The sequence below is a fragment of the Tubulanus polymorphus genome, chromosome 1, assembly GCF_964204645.1.
Source record: "Tubulanus polymorphus chromosome 1, tnTubPoly1.2, whole genome shotgun sequence".
NCBI lineage: Eukaryota > Metazoa > Nemertea > Palaeonemertea > Tubulaniformes > Tubulanidae > Tubulanus > Tubulanus polymorphus.
In genome coordinates this window covers 21,600,422-21,614,442 of record NC_134025.1, presented here as the reverse complement: position 1 = coordinate 21,614,442, position 14,021 = coordinate 21,600,422, and the positions used below count along the sequence as shown (strand labels likewise).

The window sequence follows — 14,021 nt, the reverse complement described above, 5'->3', positions numbered from 1 at the left end:
TATTATTATTATTATTATTATTATTGTTATTATTATTATTATCATTATTATTATTATTATTATTATTCTCCTGTATCTTCGAATAGCAAGCACTGCAGTTGCGTCGCCCAGTCTGGTGGCCTCCCCCAGAAAATATTCTAAAAAACTATTCATCTAATGAATATTTCACTCCACTCAAACTTGGGTCATTGGCATCTTATTGTGTTTCAATAACAAATATTAATACTGGTAGGACATTCGGTTTGAATTGTTACCAGAGTATTTGAGTCAAGAATTATTCTAATGAAATTATGAAGGGCACTTTCTAAAAAGCGGCGTTCGTTCGAACTGACGAACTCCGCCTGACCGGGCCTGGTTCGTAGCACTGTGCTTGAGGACGATGAGTCTCGGTGCATAAATCTCTTTAAAAAAACTCCGGAAAACTCTGAAATAACTTGCGATATGAAGGGCTGAAGAATTGGCCCCTGCTTAGGCTAAAACAATTTAAGCACCCGTTTCCGCACGGTTTGGACCTTTGACTGATAAGGTGTCTCACTGTGAGACTCGCTCAAAGAAAGCATGGTTGGTCGTTGAGAAAGTCAATTTGCCAGTTTTTAAATGGAAAATTGGTTAACTGGTCAATACGGGCAATCTTAATCAAATGCACGCTGGCACAGCATGCATTACTTGGGAGCGATTGCTAGAATATGAATCAACAATATAAGACAATGTATAAATGCATGTATAGGATTTTTAGGGAGGGGTTTATATTTCAGAAGATATATATATATATATATATATATATATATATATATATATATATATATATATATATATATATATATATATATATATATATATATATATATATATATATATATAAATGATATATATCTTCTGAAAGCGATGAAACCCCATCGCGCAGAAAATTGAAGCTTGTTGCCGCGATATGCATTCGTGTTCTGATTACTAAACCGTTGGAGAGAGATGTCGTTGTTGCGTAGGTATTGACAACTGCCTGCGCCGCGCATAAATACGATCCATATATGTTCCTATTGGAGGAGGTTGCAATAATGTGCCGATATTGCTGCTGATGAAATATATGTAGTAGCAGTTTATATACATATTGCGTTATGTGCGTTGATATAAAATTGTGTACGTATATTGTTACGTGAACAATTTCACCAACACAGCCCTGTGTCACAAGCCATGGAAACGCCCTTTGCTAGAACACGTTCACTTTGGACGTATATATTCACTACAGAATATTTGTAACGTCTTAAACTATTGAAGAGGATATAAATGTGTGATAATTCATCTTACTAGGAAAGCCCATTGAGAAATGAACGGTTTTCTATTTGACGTATCGTCGAATAGAATTGAAATAGTTAAATTCAATATATTCGAACACTAATACAAAAAGATTGCGTAAATCAACGATTTTATCTAAATACATAATGCGCCGCACGATAAGAATGAACTGTTATAAAGTCCTATTAAGATTTAAGTCCTAGATGGCGCATCGAGTCAGCCGCCGCGGGGCGTCTGCATCCATAGATGAATATGAAATTCTAATCGTCGACACGATTTTCCTTTTCAAACTAAGAGCGATTGCTTTTTTTACGTTTTTATCATCAAAACATTTACAAACTACAGATAGGTAAAATTAACTTACCAAATGACTATTCCTTTTGCTATTCTCGTCTTGAGAGTCGACCCGGGGAAGCATTTTAGGCTCCCCGTTTCCGTCATACGAGTGAAGCACTGACGACCGCCATCTTAGTTCGACTAAACTCTGTTTGCGGCAAATTGTATCAATTTTTCAATTCCATAGTATTTCTACTTCGGCAGTGAGGGTGCTAAAATGAAGGCCGTCGATGATGTCGATTTGAAAATTCTCGAAACAAGTCCAAATGGTCGAAAACAGTGTTCTGGTGACAGTTTGATCTTGACTCAGTGTCTCTATCTCTCTCTGTCTGTCTCTCTCTCTATCTCTGTCTGTCTCTCCCTCTCTGTCTCTCTCGACTAGAACATTATAGCAACAAGCGCCATGCTGGTGAATCGTCTCGCGGAGAACCAAACCTCAGCTAGTCTGGCATAGCAAATGAGCTAAATATTGATTTGCAGATGTAATTTATGGAAACGGTTGGATTTGTCCTCATCTTTCGCCCTATACAATATGTACGTACGCGGTAAATGAACCATTTCTCTAAAGCCGATGGACGCGCGTGTTTGTCATTATTTTTGTGATAACCATTACGTAGCAATTCATTTCGTATGATGCTTTGGTAAAATGTGTCACTTCCGCCATGTACTATGGTGTCCAGCTGATGTCCAGACCCACTGATGGGTGTCAATCCACCACGCGGCATCAAACCTCGATCGTTATTTTTACGCGTTGTTCGATGCGGAATGGTGCACTACGTGACAATAGATAAATTGTCGTAGTTGTGCCCAGAAGTTTGAAGGCCAGGGTGCTGATATTACAATCAAATATGAAAAGAACATTTAAGGGCTGTCCATAATGGTGACACAAAATTGAAAAAATTGTTACCCCTCCCCCATGCCCATAAAATGTCTGCTGGACTAACCCCCTCCCTCCTTTTCCATTGGGAAAAAAGCAATTAAAGACAACGGATATCCAGTCATGCAAAATAATGTGTTTTTTTTCATTCAATTAAATCATTTACTAAACACTCTGGATTGCCGTTTGTTATTCCATTTATTATCTTGAAATCATATACATGTATATGCGATCTGTTTCTCATTTAATTCAAATTTGAAGTTATCATATTTAGTTATCATGCACTAAATGATTTGTTCTGACTTAGTGGAATTAAGCAGGAAGAAGGATGCCCACTTCCAAGTAACCCCCCCCCCTCCTTCAGCCTTGTCCACAAAAGTCCAAACTTCACAACCTCCTCGACTTTGGACATTCTATATGGAGAGCCCATTTCCAGCATTCTTTGAAAAAAAGTAAGAAATGTAAACATGATACCATGTTACCACGACGTGCGAACAGTTAAGCATCAAACATCATATTCACATCATTCTTTCTACCTATAGGTTTTATCTATGGTTGCAAGATGTATATAGCGACATATTCGCTTTGACAAATTTTTTTTCTAGCATCTAAACTGGAATCAAAAAGAAATAGATATAAGTTCAGTAAGCTTGCGCGAAGGAAGTCGACGGATGAACGTAATGAAAATATTGTCGTCAACAATGTTTGATAATTTGGGCATTGTCGTACCCCTAGCGGGCTACGAATCAATTCTACTGAATATGTTTTCAGAGAGTTCGGAATGATACAAAGTTGTCATCAATCCATCCGATATGTTAAGACAACACCTGAAGCCAGCATATACAGTAGCTGAGGAAATAAGTGAGGTATAGAGTAGGCGTATAGTGGCCCTGCGGTCTTTCGCTATAGTCTCGTCATTCTATATGGTTGGGTTAGAATTCTCGATCGAGGGAGAGTTTTTCATGATCGACCGGCCTCCATCTACCGATGTCAATATTACAGGATAAAGAAAATCATGCCCTGCGTGACACACAATTGGGTGATGGATCACGAAAACCGAAGCTTTTGAAGTAACGTTTCACATCGAGCCGAGAAGTTCCCCATCCCCGTGTAAGATGAATATATAGAAAAATCTCACAGTTATTCAGCCGAAGATGTTAAGTTCTTGAATAAAAGTGTTTAAGCAACGTTTCAGCTAAAGAGTATCAGCCTTCACCAGTACGCCCGATGATGGCTATTAGCTATCACCAGTAACGGCTAATGATGGCTAATAGCCTTTAGCCGATGAAACGTTGCTCAAATATATTTACACTTCTATTCAAGAACCTTACACCTTTGGCTGAATTATAGTGGGATTTCTCTCGTAACGTTCCGTATTCTTTTCTTACGTCACTTCTCCGAATCCGAAGAATGGCATACCTACAACTCCATACCCTGCGTGTAATTTTGTAAGCTAGCTAGATACATATATAGCTTCGATGGCGGCGGATCGAGCCACGTATAAGTATGCACATATCGCACAAGCCGAAATGATCGTGGATGGTAAATGGATCCCGTGGTAGTTGACAGTAGACCGTTAGTTACCGCTGGGAATCATTACGGCGCTACATTAAATGGAATTGCCTTAAAACAGTAAAATGAAACAGATAATTAGAATCGTGAATACAATAGAAAGAGGTGGCCTTTTTCGAACCGAGTTTTTCTAATTAATGAACCGTACAGTTTTTATGTTTTCGTAAGAACCGAGACAAATTTAAAATGGAATTTCAGTAATGTACGGAATTTATCAAAGGTAGATTCATTTAATGCATCCGTAATACCTTAGCGATTGTCTCAACAAACTGATCCATTGAAAGAAGGTTTGATAACTTTTTCAAACCTCGTGTTTATTTTTTTTGAAAAAAGAAATCCTTTCATGTGGGACAGAATTGAATGTGATTTACGAGTATAGTTCGCAGACTTCATTATGTTAATTTTACATTCACGGGCAGCGGCATAAAATTACTACTTCTGTTCCCTGTATGTTGAATAATACCATTGGGAAATATTCATAGTTACGATAATAATAACAACAATAATAATAATAATAATAATAAAAATGATAATAGTAATAATAGTAATAATAGTAATAATAGTAATAATATTAATAATAGTTATAATAATAGTTATAATAATAATGATAATGATAATGATAATGATAATGATAATGATAATGATATTGATAATGATAATGATAATGTTTATTTTCGTCGACCATAATACATGACTTGTACAATCATACATACAATATATATGATAAATATTATTGATACCTTATAACTACATTATATGCTTACGCTAGCCAACAGGCTGTACTGAAATTCAAGGCATTGATTAGTCAAGATTTGCCGTGAAACAGAGGAAAACCTAAGTTTCTACCAATATGGATTATTGTGACATTCAAAATTGTAAGAGTAGAAAAATTTCGATCAATCGTTCGCGCTGATTTCGTGCATTTTTGAAAACATTCCCGCACCGGCGTTATCATTGGAGAGAATGGGCGTCGTTATTAGGATAAACATTGTCTGACGAAATCAATAACATTGCAACCGAAATACTGACAGTTAAGATGCCGTTTGCTTACTGAGCAGACGGAAACGATCATTAGAGCTGCCATTACGCGACCCAAAAACGACCAATCGCCGACTGCAAGTAGATACGCCAAGTATTCCTCCGCTATAAAGATATCGATTATCCAGTTTGACAGTGTTTTGACTGCTTACGAATTCCGAGCACAAGATACCACCCTTAACTTACGTATCTAATACGTATAATCCAGAATTATATAGGACAAGTGCATATCGAATCGCTTTTACCCATCATTGCCCCCCCCCCCCTGAAAACAGTATCGAGACTGCAGAAATCGGGTATTAGTTCATAGAAGATTGAAAAAGATGAGTATTTTGTCTCTTTCGTTCCATTCGATCCCATGTCGTTACGATGTGAATACCGAATACGATGGTTTTCATCGTTGATCGTTCATCTAACAGTCGTTTTTCGACAGCATTCATACCAGGTGCCGTCTATATACGTATCAACGTATACTAAGCGACACCACTGTGATTGACCTATCTACCCACATTGAACATGTTCGTTTTACATAGTTGTCAGCTTACGGAAGATGAATTGCTCCATTATTTTCCCGAATGTTAGTCCTATACTACGTATAGGTAAACAATGTTTGTTCAGCCATATTATTTCTTTTCATATAGTTGATACTTCTAAAAGTTTTCATTGATTTTGATTTGACGAATCGTTTCTTCTTTCAGCTGAATCTCTGACAGAACTTATTTCAAAACAGTGTTTTCCTTGAAAATCGTCGCCAAAATCCGACACGTGTTTTTAATGATTAGGTGGTTATTATCTTGTCCGGGGACATGTCATGGTGATGCTGATGGTGCTGATGGTCATCCAGTCAACCAGTCGTCCAGTCAACCAGTCAACCAGTCAACTAGTCGTCCACTCATCCAGTCGTCCAGTCAACCAGTAAACCAGTCATCCAGTCATCCAGTCGTCCACTTATACCCCGAATTCTACACTTAGACCCGGGGATCGAATATACGACAATAATTTTATTAGTCTTGAAGCTTGTGAATAACCCACCCCCCTGCCCCTCCCCCCCCAAAAAAAAAATTTGAATCGTTCAACAAGGAAAACGCTATCATTGTTAGGGTTTTCAGTTACTTCGCAGCTTATGGCGAACCCTTTTTACCTGGTGAAGCTAAAGTAGCGAAAGTTCATAGTTAGAAAATTAAATTTGATTAACAGCTAAAAACAAAAAAAGCATAACGTTTAAGTCGCAGATAAATCCAGTAGAAAATAAAGACGCAGAAATTTGAATTTGAAAAAAAATAAAGTCGCGGAAAAGATGTCGCAGAAAAATCTAGTAAAAATACAAGTCGCAAGAAAAAGTCGCAGATAAACCGTTTTGAAAACAATAATTCCAATCATGTCCCTACGGCGTTTCCGTACAATTAAGCACGCCATTTATTAGTTGAGTTTTTATGTAGGTTATATCGTTCAGCGGCCACAGGTGTAATGTATATATCTGTGTAGCGTATAATGAGCACAAGTGACAGTACTATATATAATACATACGTACGTTACTACGTAAAAGGGACGACATGTTTTCTTGCGTAGGATGACACTGAAATGATTTAATTGCGATATTTTGGTTGAATAAATAATCTTGGAATTATCAACAGTTGATTAATTTGCCAGCATATGGTCGTGCGTAGGATCTACATTTGACCGATTCACATGCTGGTAATATTTGGGAACGTTTCGTGAACCGACTGACGTCTGACAAAATGATGTCTCGTCGATGGCGGAGGGTACTCGATAGACTGAAGGGACTGAACGTGAAGGGCAAAAAGAAGGCCAACGAGGCGAAGAGCGAAATTAAGCGCAGCATCGATAAATACAACTACAATCGTTTGGACAAAGACGAACACCTACGACCTTGGGACGTTGATAGTTTTGCCGATTCAGACAGCGAAGGGGAAAGTATTAGAGGGCAAGCTTACACAATCGATAACGGATATGGCAAACACGATTTGGACCTTCGCGTTCAGGCAGGGCCTTCCGACGCGTTTGGACTGGGCACGCCACGAAAGTTGTCGCAGACGATCGCAACTCCAGGCTTCATAGACTTCAAAACTAGTTTAAGGGGCACGTTCACAGGTTCGTCGTCAAGTCTCAATCTTCCGAAGGATGAACAGACTGATAAGAGTTTAAGACAAAGCAACCTTAAAAGGGTAAGCGCGTCTTAGGGGCGTATCCATGGCGACTTTTGAGGCTCGTACAAGTCCATCAAATTTTTTCCTCTGCTTTCTTTCATTTTGTAAACGAAGGTTATTAGTGCATTTCAGTGTGGGAGTACACCTAATATTGCCTTTTCGACACCCAGTGCCCTTTTAGGGTGTGACAAGTCCCTCAAAAGTTGCCTCTGGTTCAACCCCTTCCTCGTGTGTCTAAAGCATTACCACTACACTAGAGTGCTTTGGCAAATATTCACACACCTTGTTTGCTAGAAGGAATATTTGGCATGGACAAAATCAGAAGATAATGATGAAATAAATGAAATTGAAATAGGTAATGCGTAGTGAACGGAGCATAGTTTCATTGATGCTTGAGATGACGCTTGGGTATCCAATAGTAACCCATATCAGCTAATGGAATTTAATTTCGCCGAAGTACTAATCATCAGATTAAAAATATTTTCATTTATTTTTTTTTCAAATTTCTGCAATCATTTTTTATGACGATTTTTTTTAGCGAATTCAATCGATTTCTGCAATCGCAGAAAACCATTAAAATGAAAGTTGCTGAAGTTCCGCGAAATAAAGTAGTTTAGTCGTAGAAAATCATAACGCACTGATTAAATATTCTAATCATGACGCTCGCACAAATCGATACCTGGAGCCGGTGCCAGTTCTCGGTGAGGATTTTACTCAAAAGTGACATCTAAATGAACTGGTTTTATCTTTGGAGTCAAACTGAAGCGATAACTGTGTGAAGCCTATAATTAACATATTGCTAACCTAGATATCTTATTAGCGATCACTTGATGTAATACTTAATATTCAATATTCTTACTAATAAGATTTTTACTAATAACAAATATTTGTTTTACAGTTCGTAAGGCAGGTGTTGAGACTGGACCACCTGCACTGCTAAGGTTGGCTTAGGTCGAACCGATGTGGCCAGTTGTAACTAATCCTAGTTCTGTGAAGCTGAACCAAAGATTCTGGGAATGTTTATTCGGAAATTTTAGAAAATTTGGAAATCTTAACACTTTTTCGCTTGTAAAGCTTGACGTCAAAATATCATTTTGTAATTAATGTACGGAATCTTAGGTCATGCTGTACACGCCAAATTGAAATTTTCTCTCATTGGTGCCTTCAAAGGCTTTTACCTAAACATTAGACGCATTTAATTAATCATTCTATCAATCAAATGGGTTTTTGAATCTTTTATGTTTATGTGACGTGTGATTACTTCACTGCTTGCAGAGTGCGTCCATGCGATTTCGAAAACTATCAAGAGCTTTAAACATCCAATGAGATTAATAACAACAACCGGCAGAGGCAACGCGCAGAAGGTACAAACATGATTCTTGGGCATATATACATGTATATTCTTGACTATCATTATATATGCAAGCTTAGCGCATTCTTAGGTTGTCCTCAAAGTACGTAACGCGATTTATCCGAAGAAACGCACTGGGGACGAGTTACGCAGGAACCGAAGAAGTTCGTGGGAAACAAGAACATAACATTTTGAATGCGTTTTCGTGGGCTGTGGCTGTTAAATTGAATAACGCTAATATACATGTATTAGTGTTAACCCATGTATATACAAATGATTGAAGATTAACTATGAATGAATTGGTTGATACCAAAGCCACCTCATGGATGTTGGTCCGAATCGGAAATGGCGCTATCTTCTTATCTCCCATCTTCAGGGGCCAGTTCCATAGCCAAGCCAATGTCGTCTTTATAAATCTTAAGATTGGTCTTAAGTTGTTAGATCCACTATAGAACTAAGCTAACCTTAGACCGGTCTTAAGTCTAAGCCATGACTATGGAACCGGCCCCTCAGGTTCTATCCACGCTTAATGTACTGTGCAGAACATTTCGAGCAAATCTTTTTTTTTACCTCAAATCACCACTGTCAACAACCATATCAACTATTGCTTTCACTAAACCTCGCACTTCACCACACCACTTGTTGATGTGTATGAGAAACATGCTGAAATTATGAAATATTATTCCCAGCGATTACGGTAACCTGCTGCATGTCTTTCCTTGTTTCAGAACATTTCGTTTTCGGCAAATCAATTTCGTCGTAGTTTTCACCGCTTTCGCAAGTCGAGTATAAGAGTTCTTAAGAGCACGCTATTTCCAGAACAACCCAGCGCACCAACCATAGTAGCTGATTACAGTAAAATACCGTTCGCATTCGCGGCAGTTCCAGTGATGCCGTTTACGTAGAAATGGCAGCATTTTATAAATAAAGCTTGTAAATTCTCTTAACTTTTTCCCTATAAATAACACAGTTTTTATTCTATTTTTCCTAAATAAAATATTTTGATTCAAAGGAAACGTTATTCTTTGTCTTTTCTGTGATTACGTGGTAGAACGTATAATTTTAGACCTGACCGTGCATGTACGAAGCGTAATATATACACGGATATACTTCACGTGCATTATTGAATACATTAATTTCGTTTTCAGTATTCATAACGGCAGCTACATAAACAAATAAGGAGAAATAGGCGAACACAACAATGAATAGCAAACAGATGCAAAATATGAATGATATAGATACAAAATACAGTAGTCGGTTTTAGATTACTATCGGTAAGTACAGCAGACTCCGCCTCAATCTGATCCGATCAACTCTGATGACCGTTCAACTCTTTTTTATGACGCCATATGAAATACAACATCCAACTCGGATATTACTCAAGTCGGACACATTTTGTAATCACACATCGTTCAAAAAGATCAGATTTGAGCGAAGTCTTTTGTATCAAGGTCGACCGACTCTAGACTTAAACTATTAGTTCGGGGCTTCAAGTAGTTAGGTGTTCCCCTTTGCCGGATCCACATACTTTTAAGCTTCAAAGTTGATATCCAATGATATAACTATGGGGGGGGGGGGGGTATGTAAAACACTTGAGGTTCAAACAGCTATGTAAATGATGTAAATCGTCAGAGAATCACTAGGCGGTACATTTTGAAATGCAGATTCATTTAACAAAATTTTAGTCGTTCCCACGAGTTTTATCTCGACAATCCACGAACGCGGGCGTACATATATGATTTAAAAAAGAACTGTTATCAAAATTCAAGATAGTCAACAAACATATCCATAAGGTCGCGTTCCGCATTGATATCAAGTATAAGAAAATGCACAAGACCTCATAAACGGCTAGATGACACGGAATAACGAAAAGTAATCATGGACAGATTGAAGGAAAGTGCCTGTAAGCAGATTGAGCGTCTAGCACCACGTTTAAAATCTATCAGCGATTCGTTGTGGGAAAGGCCCGAATTGGGTTTTAAAGAGGTCCACGCGAATAAGATTCTCGTTGACTTCCTCTTCGACGAGGGGTTCTCTGTTGCACCTGGGTTTGTACATAGAACCGGCTTCAAGGCTGACTTCAGGTATAGTAATCGGTATATTTGTCTAATCGTTAGTTCTTACGCTTGGATATCGATCCATGGTTAATCAATGGAGTTTTGTTTCATATAGCAACTTGAAAGGTGGGCCGCGTATCGGATTTTTATGCGAGTATGACGCGTTGCCAGATATCGGTCACGCCTGTGGACACAACCTGGTCGCTGAAGTCTCAATCGCTGCAGCGAAAGCGACGCAAGTAGTCGTCAAGGAGGCTGGACTGGCGGCTGAGGTGAATTCGTTTTACTTAAGAACTTGAAGATTGAAAAACAAAACTTCAATACCCCTGATATATACTATGTATTTGAATAGAGATGTACATTGAGAAAACCTGGCGGCAGGCGGGGGCGGGGTATGGGAGAGCGGTATATCGGGGTTGACTGATGTATATACAAAATACACTATGAAATAGTCGGCCTACTCCTTGGTAATAAACATTATGGAGCCCACAAAGTAATGATAGGTATTCATACTTTGGCACCCTTAATAACTTGCAATCGACCATTCCAAGATTATGATTGGCAAATCTCAATCATTTCATTCCGAATATTATGAGGGGTTCTTGATGATAATCCTCCATTATGTTCTCCCTGGTAGATTGTAGTATTTGGTTGCCCAGCTGAAGAAGGATACGGTGGTAAAATTGATATGGTCAGAAAGGGAGCTTTCAAAGATATCGACATCGCTCTGATGGCTCATACTTACACTCACGACGTCGTGTGCCCACATCTTCCAGCACGCATTACGTATATATAACGCCATGAATGTCTATTGTTTTCCAATGGTCTCTGATCTATGGTAATTTGATTAGAATTCAAAGTCGTTTCTGGTATTACAGGGCCGAAGTAAACTACACGGGCAAGTGCTGCCATGCTATTGGAGCCCCTTGGCAAGGAATAAACGCGTTAGACGCCGTCGTGATGGCGTATCAGAGTTTGTCACATCTACGCCAACATATAAAACCTTCGAACACGATCCACGGTAAAGTAAAACGTAGATAACTGAATAGAAAGAGTGGGTTGATCATATACGAGTTTAAAATTTATAATGGAAATGAATTCATTCATCGTGGCATACTCTAGATACAAGTGTTTGCCAGGATGCTTCCATTTGGTATCATCGAACCTGCATATATTTTAGATGCATCGATTAATTGCAGCAATAATAACAAAAGGAGGGACACGTTTGAATATCATACCTCACGAAACAACACTACAGGTCGAATTGAGGGCCGATACTATGGACGAATTAACCGAATTAAAGAGACGGGTCATAGCGTGTCTTCAGGGTTCTGCGCTCCAAACTGGATGCAAAGTAATTCCATAGATTAGTTAGATGTATACAGAAAAGTCGACCGTATTCTAATAATCTATCTGAAAGAAAAAATTAAACTCGTTAAATATTCTCGTAGGTCGTCATCGATTTTGCCAATCACGAAATGAAGTATAACCTTTTGAAAAACGAGGCGTTGTCAAGATTGTACGAATCGAACGGCAAATGGCTGAAGACCTCGTTCAGATCTGACGATTATCATCAGACGAACGTAATGGGATCTTCAGATACCGGAAACGTTAGCCACGTTGTTCCGACCATCCAGCCGGCTTTTTCCGTCGACACAGACGCGGCGATTCATTCAACCGACTTCATGATAAAAGCCGGTAAAAATCTTCGAACCAAGGATCGAATTTCTCGCCGCACACGAAAGCTCGAAATTTACGAATTGTTTAGTTATTCAAATTATATTACATAAAATCTGAATCGCTAAACGTGTAATTCTATACGGCGTAGGAGTTATGTCTGAATGAAATTTAGTATGAATCATTTATAGATGTCGGTAATTTATTCTTCTTCTTCTTTCGCCATCTAACATCTTTTATCGTACTGCTTGCTGCTTTCTCGATAGGTTTGCCAGAAGCTCAATGGTTCGCTCTTAGAGCCGCTAAAGCACTAGCCATGACCGCGCTGGACGTAATAAAGAAGCCAGAATTTCTCGAATTGATCAAAGCGGACTTCGATTACGAAATGAGAAAAGACGAAGACGGCTCGACGAAATGAGTTCCAACCTTAACGCGTGGCCATTCACCAAAATCACGGTTATCATTGACATCTTCGACGTTTCATTGTAAACGCGGTTTATCTTGGTCATGGTACGGATGTGGGCACACGAATCAAAAGATGGCAGTTTGTTTGAACTGGCTGAGATATTATTTATACAAGTGTGTGTATAAGCCTGCATCTATATCCAGAAATTTTCATGAATAAAATATTCAATGACATGCGTTTTAAGTGTTTCAACCTTCTGGTGGTATTCGAAATTATGTTCTGAATTACTTGGCAGACGTCGCTTAGTCACAGAAGCACAGGTGACAACGCACATGTTGAATATCATTTCAAAAAATGTCCACCATTAAGAATAAATATGTGAAACGTATTTTTAATTGCACGTTGTATAGCTGAATATTCAATGAGGTGAATATCATAAACGAAGTTCTCACTCTGCGTCACTCAGTGTCTCGACTTTGAGAAAGACCCATTACAATAGATATCCGCATTATCCATATTATTATCTACGGTTTATTTTTCACGCGAAAGCGGCTTTTTCAGCTCGGTTATCATAATCGCTTCATTCCGTTTTAGATCGTTTTAAGGCCTTAAGCCACGAGTAGCTATTCTAATCGTAAAGAGGAAAATATTGACTGGTGATACAGCGACGGTCAATACCTGTGCATTGCATCGGGTAAGCGGCACTGCATCTTAGCGCACATCGCGTTCAACAATCACACAACCGTTGTCGCACGCAGTAGTCATGCTGAATCCTTCGGAGATAAAGGCTTTGCGAGCTCGGCGTGTGGATACTATATTTGGGAAGATGCCGCTTTTCCGACCGTGGAAGCGGAGATCTTCGGTTTGGCGTGCCAAGTTCGTGTTCGTTTGGTTCGTGTTTGTTTCGAGTGGAGCTTTTTATCACTGGCATGGCAAACAAGATTACGAAGGTAAGACGGATGAACGTAGCTGCAATTTGACATTTTTTCGTCATCCATCATATTTCAAGTGTATTTCGATGTATTCTATTTTCATTGAAACCAATACATGTATACTAATATCAGTGATTTCAATAATTCCGTATCCTTTGAATATGTATTTATCCTTTGGAAATAGTGTGCCCATGACTTGGCTGGTGCCCGAGTTGCACCGCAGCTGGATTTGGTTAAAATCGATTGTTCGGTTAGTTCAGTTGCATTGATTTGAAATCCTGTACATTTCTATCCAACGACCAAAATTTTTCAAACCT

At 38.7% G+C, this 14,021-nt stretch overlaps 3 protein-coding genes across 6 annotated transcripts in view; all 3 read left to right on the top strand.

Moving 5' to 3' along the window:
* The first annotated feature begins 6,588 nt into the window (after positions 1-6,588).
* LOC141914797 (uncharacterized) lies at positions 6,589-9,596 on the top strand. Of its 4 annotated transcripts, none has more exons than XR_012620892.1 (3): positions 6,589-7,299; positions 8,180-8,645; positions 9,361-9,596. XR_012620892.1 is itself a non-coding variant. In XM_074806103.1 (3 exons), the coding sequence occupies exons 1-2, from the start codon at positions 6,853-6,855 to the stop codon at positions 8,605-8,607; spliced, it is 498 nt and encodes a 165-aa protein (XP_074662204.1). In that variant the 5' UTR covers positions 6,589-6,852; the 3' UTR covers positions 8,608-8,645; positions 9,361-9,596. The 4 variants fall into 4 exon arrangements, 3 of the variants coding, with proteins under 3 accessions (XP_074662204.1, XP_074662203.1, XP_074662205.1); XM_074806103.1 differs by having other exon boundaries at positions 8,557-8,645; XM_074806102.1 differs by lacking the exon at positions 8,180-8,645.
* A 672-nt stretch (positions 9,597-10,268) lies between these two features.
* Positions 10,269-13,103, top strand: LOC141912533 (peptidase M20 domain-containing protein 2-like). The gene is made up of 7 exons (XM_074803792.1): positions 10,269-10,716; positions 10,805-10,961; positions 11,327-11,475; positions 11,568-11,710; positions 11,889-12,043; positions 12,141-12,387; positions 12,633-13,103. Exons 1-7 carry the CDS (start codon positions 10,511-10,513, stop codon positions 12,782-12,784), a joined length of 1,209 nt encoding a protein of 402 aa, XP_074659893.1. The 5' UTR covers positions 10,269-10,510; the 3' UTR covers positions 12,785-13,103.
* A 425-nt stretch (positions 13,104-13,528) lies between these two features.
* The window catches only part of LOC141904203 (sodium/potassium/calcium exchanger 4-like), a 39,895-nt gene continuing 39,402 nt past the window's right edge, over positions 13,529-14,021 (top strand). The window contains exon 1 of the mRNA XM_074792758.1: positions 13,529-13,722. Coding sequence (XP_074648859.1) covers positions 13,536-13,722 — 187 coding nt within the window. The 5' untranslated portion in view covers positions 13,529-13,535. The remainder of the gene's footprint in view (positions 13,723-14,021) is intronic.